Genomic DNA, 21026 nt, shown 5'->3' with positions numbered 1-21026 from the left:
CCATCATCCATAACCATGATGGTATGATTACTGATCTAGAGCCAAAAATCCTGGAGAATGTGGGTCTTAGGAAGTATTGCCAATAATAAGGCTGGTGGAGGAGATGGAATTTCAATTGTGTCACTTAAAATCTTGATTTAAGAGGGGAAAAAGGATTATGACATGATTGACTATCATCACCTTATTTATTTATTTTATATGTAGATTCTATCATGTGAAGCACCAGCCTGGATGAATCAAAATCTGGAATCAAGGTTGCTGGGAGAAACAGCAACTGTCTCAGATATATAAACTATACCACTCTGATGGTATAAAGTGAAGAAAAATTAAGAATCCTCTGAATGAGGGTAAAAGAGGAAAGTATAAAACTCAACGTAAAAACAAAAATTAAGATCATGGTAACTGGTCCCATCGGTTCCTGGCAGAAATGGAGAGAAGAAATGGGAGCACTGTCAGATTTCATATTTAAAGATTTTGGTAGATCCTGACTGCTGCCATAAAATTATGACTTGTTTCTTGAAAGGTAAATTTTAACAAATCTGGACAGTATACTAAAAAGCAGACATTCTTTTATCAAAGGCTCATATAGTCAAAGCCATAGTATTTCCAGTAGCAATGTATGGCTGTGAGATTTGGACTAACAAGTTTCCTTGAAGCAAGAATAGACCAGTGATTGGCAAGGGGAACTCAATTTCTAAACAGCTCAAAGATTATAAGTAATAAACAGAAAAGTGGAATTTGCAAACTTAACTCTGAGACAAATGGAACATGACTTAGGTGGTTAGAAAAATGCCTACAGTGAATCAGAAGGAAATCAATAACAAAATAGAATCAATTTGATTTTTCCAGTTTTCATTAGGAATGCCTTTCCTTCTGACCCTATCTAAATCCAATCTATTTTCAAGAATAGCCCAAGTTATACTGTCTTCATGAAATCTTCCCAAATAGACTGAGAGCTCTAGCACTGACAACATATTTTATTTTTCTTCTGTATACTCTTTAGTCTTGCATGGGGCTGAATAAACACTAGGTGCTCAAAATATACATGTTAATTGATTGACTGAAGTAGAAAAAACCAACAGCTTTTGATAGTTTGGACAAGATTTCCCCAGCTCTGCTCTGAAGTCCTAGTCAAGGTTGCCTTTAGCATAGGTGACTCTTGGATTAATCACTGGGGCCCTATAAGTTTTCAATTATCTGTAGTTACTTACCTGTATGTCATCTGTCCCACCCAGGATAAAAACATCTTTGGTATCTCGATGAGGCAAAACAATAAATTCTGTTGTTTTCCAATTATCTTCCACCTTGTGAAATAATAACATTTTGGTACAATTGAGTCATTTTCCAAGTAAATAGATATGCCATAAGCAAGCATCATATCGCTGAAAAGTATCCTTCATGTTAAATGAGACAATACAATTTTCCCTTTTGCTACTTGTTTTTTTAAATCTTTGACAGACAACTTTTTAAAAATTTCTTTAATCTTCAATTACTTAGATGGACAAATTTAGTTGGATTTAGAATGAAAATGGAATTGAATGACAAATTTCAATAGTAGCAATAATTCAAGGATTCATCTTTTAGTTTGAGGAGATGGCTAACATTCTGGATGACACAGACCACATTCAGAAATATCTCAGTAGGCTAGAACAATGGGTTGAATCAAAGAAGATATTAAATAAGACTGACTCTAGATGAACCACAGCAAACCAAAAACAGCCTACTTAATGCTCATTGTTTAATTGTCGGCATATGCTAAAGTTGTGGCGTGTTTTTTTTTTTTTGTTTGATTGTTTTTACCTTTTTGAGTATTGTCTCTAAAGATGCTTCTCCAGAAGCCTGACCAGAAACATCCTGAATTTCTGATCCAAATTCAAAAACATGCATAGAAATGAGATATCCTAGCGTTAATGGACTGTCAGGATCCATAAGGTTAACATCAACTATTTGCTCAATAGTTGTCCAGTGTCTTGGCTTCAAAAAGGGATTCCTCAAGTCTGTGATCACTGGAAGCTAGAAAATAAAAGCAAAGGACATTTATTCCCATTTTAATCTGTCAAGAACATTAGACTTGTGAATGGAATCAAATGGATTGATGTTAATCTATAATAGAATATAGCAGAGCACTGGATGAAGAACAAGGAAGATATGCTTCGACTTCAAATTTCATTTGGGTGAAAGAATTCAATAATGAAAAGAAATTTAAATCTTTTTTGATTATTTTAATGCTAATTTTCTAAATAGTGATATCATTTAGAATAATTTCACAGAATGTACATAATTCATATAATTAAATTGATACTTATATCATTAAATTAATATTATTAATGTTAATAAATATTTAATAATGAAATGAACTGACCACAATTACTAATTCGGAATGGAAAAGTGCAGTGAATAATTCCATTCCCCATCCCCAAGAAGTGCTATGCTTTGTTTCTGGGGTTGCTATGGAGGTTCTTGTACACCAGGCAGATCCTTTAGGGGAAGTGATCGGAATAAAGAGGCATGAACAGGAAGAGAAGTTATGGGTGATCTGCAACCTGGATCACGAATAGCAGTAACTACCCCGATCTGTTAAAAGTTTTAATGGGATATGAAAGGGGAATAGCTCTCTAGTTCCGCTGGCGGTCATGGTATCACTCTTTATTTCCACGAAGATACAGTTGACTCTTTTTAAATCTTTCCCATATTTTCTACTCATCATCTTTATTATCCTTCAGATTCATGATGAAGAAACCTTAGAAATTATTAAGTCTAACCTCCTCATTTTTCAAGAAATTGAGACTAAAAAAGTTAAATGACTTGTTCAAAGTCATCAGAATTGGAGCAAGAGATCTTTATATATTTTCCTCTGTAGTCCAGTGGCTTTCTACAGTATACCATGCTGCCTCACCTTCTGGATGTCTTTAGGTAAAATTCACTAGCTAAAAAATCATTTTTGTTGTTCTCATCTCCAGGTGAGAAAAGTAATGATAGATTATACCAAATTATCTACATATTTCAGTCCAATCCCTCTGCCAAGTAAAATTCATGAGATGGATGTTTGGTTTTAGGAAAGCCTGTGGTTTTGAAATAGGGTGGATGGGGGGGAGAAGATAAGGTGACAGGGATAGGGTAAAAAAAGAGAGGCTGAGAAAGAAAATAGTGATTAAAAATAAGATGGAAAGAAATTCATAAAAAGTAATTAGAACTTTGGATGTGAATGGGATGTTTATAGCAGCTCTCTTTGTGGTGGCAAAGAACTGGAAATTGCAGAAATCTCCATCAATTGGGAAATAGCCAAACAAGTTGTGAAGCATGATTATGGTGGAATACTACTGTACTGTAAGAAATGATGATCTCGATGCTCTTTGAAATGCAGGTGAAAAACTTACATGAAATAATGATAAGCAAAGTGAGTAGAAATGAGGGAACATTGTATACAGTAATAGTGATATTGGGTTTTTAATTTTTTTTAGTTTTTTTTTTTAGGTTTTTTCGAGGCAAATGGGGTTAAGTGGCTTGCCCAAGGCCACATAGCTAGGTAATTATTAAGTGTCTGAGGCCAGATTTGAACTTAGGTACTCCTGACTCCAGGGCTGATGCTCTACCCACTGCTCCACCTAGCCACCCCAGTAATATTATTTTAAGAACTAATAACTAAGCCATCTTGACTATTATAAATAAACTAAAAATAAAGGACATATGGAGAAAGATGCTATCTGTATCCAGAGAAAGAACTAGCAAATGGAAGTATGTATAGAATAATTTATATATATATATATATATATATATATGTAGATATATATGCGTATACATATATACATGTAAATGTATAAATATAAACATTCACACACACACACCTATTTGAGTCTAATGGTAGCTATCTTTAGGGTAAGGTGAGGAGGAGGAAAAAAGAAATTTATATGATAAGTATTATTTAGTTAAAATAGCAATTTGCACATAATAGATTTACAGTTTCATGTGTAATCTTTTTATTATGTTGTGTTATGGAAACACTTGTTTTATTCCATAAATTAAAAGTAAAAATTAAAAGCCCAGTGTTTTCTTTTTTTAAGGAAAATGTTTTAAATGTATTATTATGTACCTTATATTTGGTAACTTTATTCTACTCAACAAATCAAAACCCCACAAAATTTCTTCTGTAGCTAACCATAAAGAAAAATTGTGTAATAGATTCACATATATAATTAGTGCTATACTACAGCACTGTAGAAAACATTATTTAAGTTCATCCATCAAGGAGGTTATTTCTGATAGTAATTCTCTATTGAATTAGTATCTGCACATGATAATTTTTTTATGGCAGTGGACATGTTAAATATTTTATTTACTTTCAGAGTTTTCATAATTCAAGGTAAATCTAAACCCCTTTCCATCTTTATTGGAATCAAGGCTTAGGGTAGTTATTCAAGGGTTCTTATAATCATGTGCATAAATTTCTGCTTATCTTTTTTATCTGTGCCCATCAAAAACCGAATTTTCTTTGTTCAAACCTGTACCCACATTGAGGCTCTGATTATTTAACTAGCATTATGTCAATGACGGCTGATTGACATGAGGAAGATCATCTGTTCTTTTTTTCTACAAACCTCTTAGTGGGTTTATAGTCCAGATTGTGGAACGAATTCCCCTTTCATGGTCACTTACTTTATCCTTCATCTTTTCCACCCTAACCTTGAGCTTTGGAAGGACGTTGTTAGGGGGCAAACCTTTTTCCAACTGATTCACAAATTTGGCATACTTCGAAACTTGAGAATTTAGATTCTCTGGATCCAGTTGTTCAAATTTACACTGTAAGAATAAGAAATCAATAAATTAGAGGTTTATGGCGACGCGTCTCTTTGAAAAGAATGAGAGCAAAGGGAAAATGAGTAGGTCGACACCTGATTCATTTCTGCACGCTCAATAAGGCCAGTGCACCAGTGGTCTTGACAGTATTTGAGCATGGCCCTTGATTTCCTGTCCCTGGATCTTTGCAGTCTGGCTTAAGTCAAGAGTCAGCCCCAAATATTTTTTTTCCAGGGTTCTCCCTTGGGGACTGCTTTCCTTCTACTCTTTCTGTAACTAATACCTCTTATGTTGTCTTTCAAGGCTGATTTTTGCCTTTTTTTGCATCTGTTTAGCACAGAGACTGACATACAGTTAGGTACTTAATCAAGGTTTGTTGACTGGCTGACCATCAAGTCCCTCATTTTATTGATATGGAAACTGAGGCTGAGCAAGGTTGAGGAACTTGATGTTCACACAGCTAGTAACAGTCTGAGACATGTTTTGAACTTGGGTCTTCCTGACTTCAAGACCATGCTATCTATTGACTTAATTCTCAAATGGAAAAGTTCATTCAAACAAAAAAAAAATCCCAAGGCAAGAGATGAGATGAGATGCAAGTAGCAGGCTCATCAGATGCCTTGTACTTCAGAGAAAACCAAACATCTTCCTTTTTAGGGGAACAAAAAAAAAAGACAAATATCAGACTGTATAAGGATCATGGGTTGTGTTCAGGGATGTGCTGATAATTTTTTTTAATTTTAAAAATTCATTTAAGGCAATGAGGTTTGAGATACTTTCCCAAGATCACACAGTTAGGCAATTATTAAGTGTCTGAGGCTGGATTTGAACTCAGGTCTTCCTAGCTTCAGGACCAATGCTGTAACCACTGTGCCACATAGCAGTACCTCCCCCCATTTTTTTGAATCTTTTTTTAAGGCAATGGGGTTAAGTGGCTAGGCAATTATGTGACTGAGGTCACATTTGAACTCAGTTCCTCCTGACTCCAGGGTCCGTGCTCTATTCACTATGCCACCTAGATGTTCCTGATAAATGTTGAACAACCACCTTTCCAAAAAGTCTATGTATGATCTACTTTTAAGTTTAATCTGAATTATTACCATTTTCTCCATCACATTCTTAAGTTTAGACAATTCACAAAACAATAAACCAAACAATGATTTGCATCATTTGCTGATTTCCAAGGGATAAATGCTCACTCTGAGAAATGAACAATTGACTCTGAGGCTCCCCAAATTGACTAAATTATCCTTGGTTATGTTGGGTGATTATGAGCGACCTACCTGCTTAATGTCCCAACAGAACAATTTGCTACCATGAAGCATGGAGACCCAAGAAGACTGTTCAACAACCTGCCTAAAATTGAGTGAATTTCTGTTGAGGCCAGGTCTCACTGTTATCTACACTTAAAGAGTGAGTTGGTTTTTCTTGCAGAAGGCAATGGAGCTTGTGGGGCAGCTCTTTTCTCTCTGGGTTATTGGGGGAAATGGAGGGACCTTTCAAGTAAGAAAGGAAGGCTCCAAAATTGAAATCAAAGAAAAGAAAGAATCTGAAGAGGCAGAGATGAAGGCTGACTTAAGTTGGAGGATGGAAGAACTGAGAAGGGATGAGAATCTTCTCGCAGAAGGGGAACATTTGGAAACCATTCCTTGTGATGGGAAGCTAGTTAGTGCCATAGGGCATAGAATGCTTGGCCTGGAGTTAAGAAGATCTGAGTTCAAATCCAACTTCAGACACTTCCTAGATGTGTTACTCTGGGCAAGTAACCTGTTTGCCTCATTTTCCTCATCAGTAATGAGCTGGAGAAGGAAATGGTAAATCATTCCATTATCTTTGCCAATAAAAATACTTAAAAAAAAACTCTCAATCTTTCTTTCCCTCTCCTTCCCTCTTTCTAACCCTCTCTCTCCCCTCTCCCTCTCAATATAACTAGAAAGGTCTCTTTCATCTCTGTCTCTGTTCTTGTATTTCTATCACCTGTATCTCTGAACTTGCAAGTCTATTTATCTCTATACCTGTATCTATAGCTATTCACATTCAAAAGTCAGAGAAAGAAGAGGTGAATGGTGGTGGTTGGTAACTTCCTATTAGGAGCTATTGACAAAGCTGCCAGGCACAATGGGGAGCTCTATTATCTTCCAGGGTTACCATTCCAGGATATGATGGAGGGCCTCTTTAGATTTTATCAAATCAAATGACCATTGCCCATGACTGGTGATTCATGTCAGAGATAATCTGGAAAGCATAGTGAAAGATTATTAAGCCTGGACCAAAAAAGGAAGAGGCCCCTCCCATCATCAAACCTGAAGACCTCAAGGGCACAGGAGCTATACCTTGCCCATAGCAGGCACTAATTAAATGCTAATTATTCTAGAATGGGCTGTCTTGGTGGTAATACATCCAGACTCAGAAGCCTTCAAGGCAATACTGAGGGCCCCTTCTACACCAGGTTCATGGTAGAAGGAACCTTTGACCTTAGATAAAATTACCATTCAACTCTGAAGGTTCTATGGTACTGTAAATATTATCTTCCATATTCACCTGGTGGTACAAATTATAGGTTATTCTTCTCTAGAATTGAAGAAGCATGTCATAATGGGTAGACTTGGCTTCCAGTCCTGCCTCTGGGACTCTAGGAAAATCTTTTCATCTTCAGAATTCAAGGTCAGTGGGAGCAAACTCAAATAGAAAAGGGACCCACTAAACAATACCTAAGGATCTCTGAGGTCACTATTGACTCAGAAAACCACATATTAACATTATCTACATTATACTGTACTTTCATTTATTTTAAAATTTTTGTTTTATTTTTAATTTATGGAATAAAGCAAGCATTTCCATAACATAGTAGAAGAAAAAAGATGAAGCTGTAAAATCTATGATGTAAAACTTACTATTCCTTTAAAAACTAAAGTTATCATGTAAATGTCTTTTTCTTTTCTTTTTTCCTCACTCTCTAAGCACTTATAAATTTTCTCCAATTGATTGTGATCTTGTTGAAGGTAGAAGGGTTCCAAGTGTTTAGAATAGTGTCTGGCACCTTGATAGGAGCTGTATAAATGTCTTTTTAAATATATTTTATTTTAAATTTTAATTATTTCCTAATTAATTTTAATCTGGTTCAGGTCACACTATAGAGGATGTGACACCTCTGTTCTAGGAACTTCTCTAAGACTATAAGTTGCTGAGAAAGTGCTGATCTACCTTGGCAGGAAGAGCTTCCTCATCTGTGAGTTCTTTGTGTCAATGAAATCCCAAGGTCTAGACCCTTCCCCAATCTTAGAACAAAGTCTTTTTTCCTACTGCTATGATTGCTTCTTGGATAGGGGTTATAAGTGTTTTTCATATAAGACCATCCATAATGAATCTCTTTTATGGTAGATCTCTGTATGTGTGAAATTCCAGTTAATCACAAGTATAAGCTAGGGAAACTTTCCTTCAAGAATGAGCTACTGAGTTTAAAAGATTTCCCTACAATTCCATACAAGTGGAATATTAGGAATTATTTGATATGTCGCCTTCCTTTTAGAGATGAGGAATGTAGGAGGTTAGATACCTTGCCTTGGAATCACAAAGCTAGTGGTAGAGTGAATACTACTTTAAAATAAGGCCTCCTGTCTCTTAGCTCAGTGGGAAAAATATCCAATTCTGGCCCTTAGGTTTAACATGTAAACTTGACTTCAATTACTTAAGAATCGAAATTATGAAAGTACATCTCTCTTCTACCTCTAACCAATCTGCTTGGAGTTCATCCCATTCAGAGAGAGAATCCCAAAGTAGTTGCTTTAATTTCAGCTCTGCGCTTACTTCTTCAAGAGCCTCAAATTTGGACACTGGCACCTTTAGGAGAAAGAAAAATTAATCAGAACATATTTCTCTTTGAGTAATGAAGTAAATAACCATCTTCTAATTCTCTGCCTATAGAATTAGACACATAGGCAAGGGCAAGCTTGCCAGTTACTGAGCCTGTGAATGGTGAATGGATCCAAAGTGTGAAGAAAATTACAAGAGCAAGAACCAAGGCCTGATGCCTCACATTCCCTCACCCTTCATATCCAATCAGATGGCAAGGATTGGCACTCTGACCTCCACTTGTCTTGTATCCTTATCCTTCACTCACATAGACGCCATCCTAGGAATCAACTCTTAACTGGATTATTGCAAAAGTCTCTTAATCTACTTCTTTGTCCCCAGTCTCAACCTTCTACAATCCATCATCAACTGATATTCTTGTAAGGAAAATGATGTTCCAAGTCACTCCCCTGTTCAGGAAGCTCTAGGATTCCTTTGGTCTTTTGCATAAAATACAATAATCTTTATAATCTGGCTTTAATCCATCTTTCCAGCATCATTTCACATCTCCACACCCACCTCCACTCCCATATTTTGGTCCATATTACCTATTTGTAGTTCTCTTTGCATGACTTCCATCTACAACCTTCTTGACCTGGTATAGACTATTTTCTGTACTTAAAATGCTTTCATTCCTCACTGTGACTTCTTGGATTCTCTAATACTCTTCAGGGTTTAGGCAATTGCTTTTCTTGATGCTCTTCTATGATTTGTGCTTCAAACAAATTTACTTTGTCTTTATTTTGTGCATATTACTTATCTATGGATATATTGTGTCCACCAAATAGACTGTAAGTTCCTTGAAAGAAAGGACTGTTTTGCTTTTATTTATAATGTCTCTGATGTCCAATAACACAGAATGCATACTTAATAAATGCTTACTGAATTCAACTAAAAATTGAATTGAAATTCAGGGAAGAAGGCATTGAAGTTGAATCCAAGAAAGAGAATGACTTCAACCAATAAAGGTGGAGACAGAACTCATTTTAGGCACAGAGGAATGATTGGTGCAAATGTATGGAAGTGAGAGAAGGTTGAAAAACATGGCAAAAGGGCTGGTAGTTCAGGCTGGCAAGACTACAGACTCTGTAAAGGGAAGCAATAGGAAATGAGATTGGAAAGAAGAGCTAGATTCAATGCCAAGGAAAGAAGTTTTATAATTTTGAGAAAATGCATTTACAGGTGTTGTTACCTTAAAGTTTTTCTGGTAGGATTTGTACTGGAAAGCACGTTTCTGAAGGTCATCCAGAATGACCTGTAGGTCACCCAATAGCGCTTTTATTTTGACTTGGTCTGCTGAGCTGTCTAAAATCTGTGGATCCTGGGAAACAGGAAAAAATATTGATTAGCAGTGGATATAGGTCTTTTGGATATGTTTAGGACAACACAAAGGCTAGGGTTACTTTTTGTGTGTTAAAGGCAGGGATTTGGAACCAAGGTTAAAGGGAAAGAGGACCTTAGGATTTCTGTTTCCTATCTTTTCCTCTTGGTTTTAATTTAATGAAATATTAGAGACTTTTATGGTTAATAAAAATCCCAGATTTACATCACTCTTGTATGTTTTCCTTTTGTAGCATTTTCCCCCCTTTATTTGGGGGGTATACATAATTAACATCAAGAAATCAAGTGGGGTACAAGACCTTTCTAAACTAAGTCAAATAGAGGCATGGGACAAAGCCTTTGCTCTGGAGAATAACAGGAGGAATTTCATACACAGATAAAAAGCCTGTTGGTGGAACTTAGAGGATTGGTTGTTCTGTGATCCAAAAGAGATGAAGATTTTCCCTCTGGGAACACAAATTTGCTTTCAGCAAAGACTCTGGAGATTGACAATTTTCTCTCATGAAGTAGTTGGGTTTTTTTACTTCCTATTGGATATTTTTTATGTGAAAGGCTGTTAAACCTCTATCCCAGCTCTAATAAAAAAGAGAGATGGTATACAGATGTGTTCTAGGTTCTCCCTCAGCTGAGGATTCTAGCTGAAGCTAGGAGCTGAAAGCAGAGAAACCAAATGTTGTCCCATGGGGTTATATAGCTAAGAGAATAGCCATGACGATGACTCCAACACCTCCTGGCAGAGATCACATGCCATATGAGACCAGCATTAAGTTGGACAAGATGGTGAAAGGGCTAGTAGTCAGTTGTGGCTAGGTCACAGACTCTGTGAAGGGCAACAGTAGGAAATGAGGTTGGGAAGTCCAGCAAGAGTACTATGTTGACAAAATCAGACAACATCAATAGCTCTATGGGATCAAGACCATGAGTTGTTCTTTCCCTCATATGGTCTTTGACCTATTTTCCCTACACATGTGGCCCCCTTTACACACATTCTCTGGTTAAATATATTTACTCCCTATGGGTTCATATTTATTTATTCTCCCTGGATACTTGAGTTACTGCTACATATTCCTCATTACATGTTTACATGTCCTTGAGATGTGTCCATATTTCTAAGAGTATATATGTATATATATATATATATATATATATATATATATATATATATATATATATTTGATAGGATCTATCTCAGATTTTTGGGAAAATTGTTCGATTGCTGTTTTACTTACTATGCTCTTAAATAAAATTGGTGTTTTCCCTTTTTTTGCTTTAGGTTAATTACGTATTTGACTGACTGAGAAAAATAAAGAAATTGATGGGAGCTCATGGGCTGTAGTTTTGAGTAAATATTGACCCATAGAATATTTGGCATCTACAGGATCTTAGCTTTTTTGGAACTCTCATATACAAAGGAGAGGATGACCCAGATGCCAAATGGTGGTGGTCATCCAAGATGAACCAAGTAGTACAGGGATCCTATAGAGAAAAAAAATATTTTCTATTGAGGGTATGATGAGGCAATCATATTTTCTCTTCTTTCTTCTTTCTTTCTTTCTTTCTTTCTTTCTTTCTTTCTTTCTTTCTTTCTTTCTTTCTTTCTTTCTTTCTTGGCAATGGGGTTAAGTGACTTGCCCAAGGTCACACAGCTAGTTAAGTATCAAGTGTCTGAGGCTGGATTTGAACTCAGATCTTCCTGACTCCAGAGTCTATATCCACTATAGCACCATCTAGCTGCCCCCAGCCATGTTTTTCAATAAAATGAGATAATATTTGTAAAGTGAGAAGTACAGTGTCTTTCTGGCTCTCTTGGTGCTATGTAATTGCTGATTCTCTTCCATCTTTTTTAATTTCTCTCCTCATAAATCAGACATTTTCAGGTTTGTTCATCTCTAAGACCCAACCCAAAGATTTTATGATTCATTAATTCTTCTAATATCTTAGGAAAGAAGCTTTCAATGATTATTCCTAGTTTTTTTAAGGCATTGAATGACAACCCAATTCATATATTCATATTAGTGTATACATAGGCAAAAGGCAAAGAAATTAATAGCCACAAATTTCACCATCAAAATTTGTAAACCTTCTAAATTACAATCTCTCACAGCCCCCAGAAATTACCCTTCCACAATACAACTAATTTCACTCAAATAAAACCTTCTTTCAAAGTTATGTCTTAGGGGTGGCTAGGGGGTGCAGTGGATAGAGCACTGGCCCTGGAGTCAGGAGTACCTGAGTTCAAATCTGACCTCAGACACTTAATGATTACCTAGCTGTGTGGCCTTGGGCAAGCCACTTAACCCCACTGCCTTGCAAAACAAACAAACAAACAAACCAAAAAACCCCTCAAAGTTATGACTTAAAAAAAAGGAAGTCAAAATTGCATCTTGAAAATAACAAGAAGGTTCTTTAACATATAATATATGGTAATAATTAAAGTTTATGAGACAATGTAATTCAGGATACAAATTTTGTTTTATAAGTAGTATAAGACAATATTACTAATATGGAAATATGTTAAATAAGATCGTATATGTACAACTTATATTGTCTGCTTCATGGGGGAGAGAAGGAAGGGTAGTAGAAAAATGTGGAACTCAAAAGCTTGCAAAATGATGAATGTTGAAAACATGTAATTGGGAAAAAATGAAATAAAATAGAAAAACAAGTAGTGGTGGAAAATTCATTCACTAGCTATGCTGAGATTCAAGGGTACTTTTTTTTTGCAAGGCAATAGGGTTAAGTGGCTTGCCCAAGGCCACACAGTAAGGTAATCATTAAGTGTCTGAGGCAGAATTTGAACCCAGGTACTCCTGACGCCAGGGCCAGTGCTCTATCCACTGCGCCACCTAGCCACCTAGCCATCCCCTCAAGGGTACTTTCAGTTTTAAAAGTCTAAGTTTATAGTACTTAAAACTGTTACACAAAACATTTTGTAGGGATGAATTCTCAAGACACTTCCGGAAGAGTAATTCATTTTTTTTTCCCCAAGGGAAACAATAAGAACAAAGTTGACTGAATCAATATATACTGAGAGTTACAAGGCATGATTGGCAATGCTTTAATTTCATGTGATGATGCCAATTTCCTATACAATAAATGAAGAAAGACTTTTTAAATACCTGGGCTTGTAGCTTTACTTCATTCACTTCATTGTTTAGCTCTTCAACATCCTTGTCCAAATGTTGGCAGAACAATTGAATGCTGGTGTCTCTTTGACCCACTGACTTATCAATGGCATTTCGGACTTCAATAATTGATGGCTTCATGGTGGCAAATACGGCAAAATCTTCAGGGGGAGTAGGAACTTGGTATTGCTCAATAAGTTTATACATTTTAGCAACAATGTTGGCTTCATCTTCAAGAACTTCAATCTAAAGACAAGAGCACTCAATTGAGGAAACTCTCAACATCTGGGAATAAATCATTATTAATGTATCTCAGAATTCTGTCAAATCATCTGTGGACCTCCACACTATAAAAATAACATCCTCTGAGTTTACTGTTATAAGCAAATAGAATAAAATGTCACAGATGCAATCATTTAGGTTCAATCACTATGGTACTACAAAGAAATTAGAACAAAGAATCTAGAATTGTAAATCCAGGAGAAACTCTAGAGCTCATATAGCCCCAAAGGAGTCACATGGGAGACCCCACAATACTCTTACTGTGACCCAAATAGACTAAAATATAATTGGGAAATATTTAATGAAAATAAATAAAAATGCAAAATAAATATAAAAATACAAATACAAAAGAACATAGATGATATTACTGTGACTTTCTACGTTAATGGGAAACACACAAGCACCTTTATGTATGGTTCAATGATTTATTTCTATTTGAGTTTGACATCAATACTGTTGTCCAAGTCCCTGGTTTTATAAAGGGGGAACAGAATCTGAGAGGGGAAGTGACTTGACCAATGTCACAATGTACATTAGTGACAGAGGGAAAGTTTCTGACTCTTAGTTCTGTGCTCCTTCTATTATACAACAGTGAGAAACAGCTAACAAATGACTATAACTGCTAATTTAGTGGAACCAAATACAGTTTTTTCCCCCCTTCTATTAGTTTTTCACTAACTATAACAAGTTCTAGTGTCAAAGATGTTCTCTGACACTGGGACAATTTCATTTCTCTCTCTTTCAGTTTTTTTATCTCTCTTTCTCTCTCTCGCTGTCTCCTTCCCTTTCTTTCCCTCTTCCTCTTCCTCTCCCTCTCCTCCACTTATTTCTCTCTCCTTCAAACCTCCTTCTCTCTCATACACAGATACTGCTCTGGTATGTATGGCATGCCTTAATGTTTGGAGAGTATTTCAGAACATGCTGAATTAAGCAACATACTCAGACCAGGGACAGACTATTGGCATCAGTTTGCCAAGAAGTGATTTGGTGAATGTTTATTTGGAATGATGGATGGCATGCCTGTTTTTTCTTTTGCATTTCATCTTGTTGCAAATATCCTTTTCCACAGTTTCAAGTATGTGCATAACCTGTTTTCAACAATTAGCTGCTACAATCTATTTTATAGCACTGCCATATATTGTTAGTTAGACATCTGGACTATGGTGTGCTTCCAAGCATCATCATGTCCTTTTTAGGTCTTGTGTGAAGATAGTAATTTATGTACACACCTGGTTGACTCAGACAAAGGTAGAAATTTAGATTTGTGGATCCATTACTCTCTCTCTCTCTCTCTCTCTCTCTCTCATTTGAGAAAAACTGCCTATTTATTCAATGTGATTGATATGCCAAGCTTCCTCTTGTCTATTGCCAAAATAACATTCTCAGATGATGTCTTCCTTCTCATTATGAAAGATTCCTCTGCTCCAGTGTTCTCTCCTCTCGAGGGTGTATTCATTCTAGGACATTTTTTATTCAAGTATTTGATTGCCCTACCTAGTTCTGACCAAAAAAGTTTACCAAAAAAATATTATTTATTCCTTCCAAAATATTTTGAGGACATGTAAGGATAGTATCCTTCACTGCACTTTATTCCCCTTTACTCATTATCATGTGTTATAATTTTCCATTAAAAAAGTAAACTCCAGGGGCGGCTAGGTGGCGTAGCGGATAAAGCACCAGCCCTGGAGTCAGGAGTACCTGGGTTCAAATCCGGTCTCAGACACTTAATAATTACCTAGCTGTGTGGCCTTGGGCAAGCCACTTAACCCCATTTGCTTTGCAAAAACCTAAAAAAAAGTAAGCTCCTCGGGATTTGCATGATTTGCTGAGTGAGATGAGCAGAACTAGCAAAACATTGTACACCCTAACAGCAACATGGGGGTGATGACCACCCTTGATGGACTTGCTCATTCCATCAGTGCAGCAATCAGGGACAATTTGGGACTGTCTGCAATGGAGAATACCATCTGTATCCAGAGAAAGAACTGTGGAGCTTGAACAAAGACCAAGGACTATTACCTTTAATTTAGGGGAAAAAAACCTGATATCTTGTTGTCTGATCTTGCTATCTCTTATACTTTATGTTTCTTCCTTAAGGACATGATTTTTCTCTCATCACACTCAATTTGGATAAATGTATACCGTGGAAATATAAGGACTGGCAAATTTCCTTCTGTGGGGGGTTGGGGGAGGGAGAAAAATTGTAAAACTCAAAATAAATAAAATCTTTTTTTTTAAAAAAAAAGTAAGCTCCTCAAGGGTAGGATCAGTCTTTTTTTCTTGTAATAGTTGCTTCGTGACTGACTGTAGTTGACAAGCATTGACCTTTAAAAACAACTAGGCAGGCCTATTGATATTAGATTAAACACATGTGTGTGCGTGGGCACACACATACAACACATGCAAATACAGACATAACACAGAGATTACAGGGGATCTCTACTGAACACAAATGAAGATGAATGTTTATATAGAAGAGAATTTTCCCTAAAACACAAATGCATATTTTATACAAAGTTCTCTAACACTGAAGAAATGGTCTCTATTTTCCTTTGTCACTTTAAGATCTTATGTTTTAGATTTGAAATGAAAGAATGTCAAATTGTTTATATTCCATAAAACTAGAATGACAATGAAAATCACATTCTTACTATCCTTAAAAAGATGTTTTTTCTTCCATAAAAAACAGAAAAATAACCGATGAAATACAATTGTTGTAAAGCATATTTTGAACCTTAAAGTTCTATATATGCTAGCTAATATTTTTACGATAATTTATTTCATCATGCTATATTGTATTAAATTCATAAGCCTTTCCTTAAATCTATATGTCAATGTATCTGACACATTTTATACTGCATTTCTTACAGTTTGTATCCAAATCTCAAATGTATCATATTTGCAGTGTTTATTTTGTAGTTTTTGCAAGGCCATGGGGTTAGGTGGCTTGTCCAAGGCCACACAGCTAGGTAGTTATTAAGTGTCAGAGGTCGTATTTGAACTCAGGTCCTCCTGACTCCAGGGCCAGTGCTCTATCCACTGAGCCACCTAGCCACCCTTTGCAGTGTTTATTTTGAAGCAAGCTTAGAAGACTTGAGGTGCCTATAGTAGGAGCTAAAGTGTACATGACACCTCTTTAAAGAAATTGGGACTAAAGTTTCCAAAGTTTAAATTCATATGGCCTCAAATTCTGAGATCTCTCTTTTCTGTAGTTTCTGATGGTATAATACAGGACTCTTGGGGCAGTAAATAACTTTACAAAAAGTGAAATGATCATAGCCAGAAAAGCAAAACTTTGAAAGACCAAAGAAGTCTTATAATGACAATGATCAACCAAATCTTCAAAAGACCTGTTGGCAGAAAGAAGATCAGAAGGGGCAGAAGTAGATAGACTTAGGGCAGCTAGATGTGATACTTTGATGACAATGTGGAGAAAGAATTACGTTTTCCCACAGTAGTTTCTTCAGCCACAAAATACAGTCCATTCTGTTAGATTAGGCACTCACCCTTTCCTGGATTTCATCAAGAAAAAGCAAGCTATTAACATATTCTACAGTTGCAGTGGGAACAAACTCAAGTTTGTATTCTGCATCTTGGGCCTCAGAGATGATAGCATCCACTTTTTTCCTGCTTTGGAGAGGAAGCATATTGTTTATGACCTAAGAAAGCAAAAACATTGAATGAAAATCGTGAAATTTCATTTTTGCTACACATTTCAGATTAAGTTTGATTATTAGACTAGTAGTTCCTTGAGAACAGTGACTGTTTTCTGTTTTGTTTTTGTAATCCCAGTCCTTCATATGGTGACTGGCATTATAGTGTGGCTCAGGTGGAAGCCTTTGTGAAGCAGTCCTAGGTGAGTTGATTGAGTTCTGAGATCTTCACAAGGAATTGCTTTACATAGAGGGAAGAGGATAAAATGATAGAATTTTAGGAATGGAAGAAACTTCCAGATAATGAAGTCAGGCCATGGTGTCCATTGAAGACCCTTACCCATACACTCTTAGGGTATATTTTTCCCCCATGGTAGGTGGGGAGTGGATTCAGAGAAGGGCTTATTTAGAGGTTTTTTTTTTTTTTAGTTTTTTGTAAGGCAATGGGGTTAAGTGACTTGCCCGAGGTCACACAGCTAGGTAATTATTAAGTATCTGAGGACAGATTTGAACTCAGGTTCTCTTGACTTCAGGGCCGGTGTTCTATCCACTGCAACACCTAGCTGCCCCCATAAAGAGGGTTTTGATCGACCTTTCTCTAAAATTGGGAACAGAAAATAAGAATTGGAAATTTTTTTTATTTTGAAAATAAGAAATGATTAATAGTCTGGTATTAATAGGAAAACATTATTGATACTAGAAACAAAATACTGTCAAGGAACTGACGTTATTGCAATATGTGACATGCAGATAAGAATAGAGACTACATAATTTTCTGTGCACTTACTTCCAAGCAACGCATTGGTGATGGAATTAACTTTTTTTTCATTTTTTTGGTATCAATAAGCAATAATCCTACATTTCTGATGGGCCTTAGAGCTAAGGCTTCCTTGTGTTCTCTATGATATTTTTCTAGTTGTTCAGCAAAGAAATTAACACCTATTATAAAAAAATTATCACATTAGCCGTGTGTTAGAGATTCAAGGATTTAAATATTCAACCCATCGTGTATTAATTTCATACATAGATTACACCATATTTTGGTGTTTATTCTTTTATATTTTACAGTGTTTCAATGTTTATAATCAATATTGGAAGGGATGTGGAAATACAGGTACACTAATAAACTGTAGAGCTATAAAATGATTCAACCATTCTGAGAACCGATCTGGAATTTTGCTAAGGAACTAACATTTCTCCACATTTTGATCCCTGGATGATACTGTTTAGGTATAAAGTATCATTTTTCAAAGACATTCACAGTAAAATATTCATAACTACAATCTGTATAGTATCAAAGAACTGAAAATAAAATAAACTGGGGCATGGCAAAAAAAAATTGCCTTACGTGCATGTATAGAAAGAAATACCATTCAAATGCAAAATGATGAAGAATTAATAAAATCATGGAAACAAGTGAACTGATGCATAACCAAGAAAATAATATACCCATTGACCACAGCATTGTAAATGGAAAAGAATGAGCACAAAAAGTGAAAGTGAACAATGTATAATCATAATGTCAAAGTCTAACCCTAAAAATGAAGTGAGAAAATTCATCTCCCTTCCTCTTTTTTTCAGGTGTGAGGAATATGGGTGTAGAACAATGCATATACTTCTCAAACTCTGTTGATGTATTGCTTAGTTTTGTTGAACCATTCCTCCCCTTTTAAAAAATTCTTTGTTACAAAAAATTATGAGGAAGGGGGAATATTATTTGGAAATGATAATAAAATAATAAAAGATGTCATTTTTTAAAAAATGAAGATAAAAGAAAACAAAAGATATATTTTTAAAAAGCAGAAATATAGAGATTCAGAAGTGGTTCTCTTTCCTAGTATCTATCATTTTATTGAGAGCAAAAAGGATTTTTAATCAATAAAATATTTTAAAATATTTATTGCATCCTTCTCATTCTTTTTTTTTTAGGTTTTTGCAAGGCAAATGGGGTTAAGTGGCTTGCCCAAGGCCACACAGCTAGGTAATTATTAAGTGTCTGAGGTCAGATTTGAACTCAAGTCCTCCTGACTCCAGGGCCGGTGCTCTATCCACTGCGCCACCTAACCATCCCTTTCTCATTCTTTTGAAATTTCTTTTTGGGACTTATTTTACAATACATATATTATTGCAGTAAAATCTGTATGTAATTTCTAATTAAATGAAGGATGTATATATTAGGATGTGGGTTTAATTTTTAAAAATTAATTAATTTTTGTAATGATTATGATAAGCATTCAAAACCTGGGGAGATCACTTCTCCAGGAGTTCCTATAACAAACTCAGGATGAGTGGCAAAGCTAATAGAGTGCCAGCCAGGAGTCAGGAAGAACTGAGTTCAAATTCAGCCTAAGACACTTAGTTATATTTCTCTGGGCAAATCACCGTGTTTACCTCAGTTTCCTCATCTATAAAAGAATCTATTTATGCTGTGCTACTTCCATACTTATTCCCATCAGTTTCATGAGTCTGGTCATCTCTAGGTTCCAGAGACTCCATACTTACAACAATTTTATTTGGGGGTGGGGGGTTAGGAGAGTCAGGAAGACAAAAGAAGTTGAGCCTCAAAGGTCAAGTCAGAATTTCCATCTCTCAGTTCCTAATTGCATTGGGAATAGCCAATCCAATTTGACTAGTGTCTTGATATAAGGTCACTTCTCAAGTAACAATTTATGATTCAAAATAGTGTTTCAAAGGAAGAGATGACCCATAATCCATTAAAACTCTCATGTGGGGAGAGGAGATCCTTGAGTCTATAGGAGCAGAATAAAAGGAGCAAATCCTGTTAAGCTGAAGCACCTTAAGAACTGGTCTGATAATTGGTAAGGACTAATAAGAAAACTTACCAGGTTCTTGTTTTCGTAGAGTTTCTAAATCGAGACCTTCATTTTCCCTATAAAACGATTGGAACTTTTCAAAAGTAGCTGCATAGATGTTTGCAACATCAAATGCAGAACGTATGGTTTCCTTAAGATTAAACAAACATAATAAGAATCACAACACATGCTTTGTGAGCCTTTAGTTTAGTGAAAACAAGAAAAAAATGCAATGACATTAAAAATCAACATTTTCCTGATATGATAAGAGAGAGAACCCTTCTTGACTTTGAAGTCAGGAAGACTCGGGTTCAAGTCCCAACTCTGACAGTGACTAGTTGTATGATTCTGGTGAAGTTATTTAGCCTCTCAGTACCCCTAGTCTATTCTTGAAGACTACAATCCTGAGTTGGAGAGAATGTATCCACTTGCATTGGTTAGGGAGAAGTCCTCTATTTGGGGGTCCCATTTCAATGAAATCACTTGTTCAGTCCTCTATCTTCCACCTTTATTTTTCCCACTATGAATCTGAACAACTAGTTCTTAGACATCAAAAGGATGAATAACATCCATCAATTATTCATCAGCATAGTAAGCTTAATCATAAACATCAAATATGATAAATTGATGACACCCATCTTTTATTAATATGAAAATGTTAAGTTGAACGGAAGTGTTTTCAGAACAACAGAAGATCTTTCAATTCCACCCCAGATTCTCTTTGACCTATTACTTGTACTCTCCTGGGTTTTTTTCAGGTTTTTGCTAGGCAATGGGATTAAGTGGCTTGCCCAAGGCCACACAGCTAGGTAATTATTAAGTGTCTGAGGAAGGATTTGAACCCAGGTACTCCTGACTCCAGGACCGGTGCTTTATCCTGCACCACCTAGCTGCCCAGTACTCCCTTATTTTAAAAACTGTTTCAAAGTCACATTAATAATAAATATATTAATGGTTAATATTTATATAGCTCCTACTCTATACCAGACCCTAGGCTAGGAGTTTTATAAATATCATCTTGATTCTCACACCCTGTGAGGTACATACTATTTTATCATCCCAGTTTTACAGTTGAGGAAATTGAAGTTAAATGAGCTTCCCAAAGTCCTATGGGCTAGTAAGTGTCCAAGAAGGGATCTGAACTAAGGACCTTGTGATTCCAGGCC

The 21026-nt window shown here is 35.9% G+C and overlaps 1 protein-coding gene across 6 annotated transcripts in view; it reads right to left on the bottom strand.

Moving 5' to 3' along the window:
- Positions 1-21026, bottom strand: part of DNAH6 (dynein axonemal heavy chain 6) — a 227602-nt gene that overhangs the window by 153850 nt on the left and 52726 nt on the right. For 4 of the 6 annotated variants that reach the window (XM_074196146.1, XM_074196126.1, XM_074196136.1 and 1 more), the window contains exons 12-20: positions 19891-20011; positions 17835-17986; positions 16901-17053; positions 13107-13358; positions 9839-9967; positions 8521-8634; positions 4654-4797; positions 1801-2013; positions 1212-1304 (exon numbers count right to left, since the gene is read on the bottom strand). In XM_074196146.1, coding sequence (XP_074052247.1) covers positions 1212-1304; positions 1801-2013; positions 4654-4797; positions 8521-8634; positions 9839-9967; positions 13107-13358; positions 16901-17053; positions 17835-17986; positions 19891-20011 — 1371 coding nt within the window. Of the gene's footprint in view, positions 1-1211; positions 1305-1800; positions 2014-4653; positions 4798-8520; positions 8635-9838; positions 9968-13106; positions 13359-16900; positions 17054-17834; positions 17987-19890; positions 20012-21026 lie in introns of those variants that run through there. The other 2 variants (XM_074196152.1, XM_074196159.1) reach the window with 2 other exon arrangements.

Source organism: Macrotis lagotis, chromosome 1, assembly GCF_037893015.1.
Source record: "Macrotis lagotis isolate mMagLag1 chromosome 1, bilby.v1.9.chrom.fasta, whole genome shotgun sequence".
Lineage (NCBI taxonomy): Eukaryota > Metazoa > Chordata > Mammalia > Peramelemorphia > Peramelidae > Macrotis > Macrotis lagotis.
The sequence above is the reverse complement of the archived record's forward strand: the minus strand, read 5'-3'. Positions and strand labels throughout refer to the sequence as shown.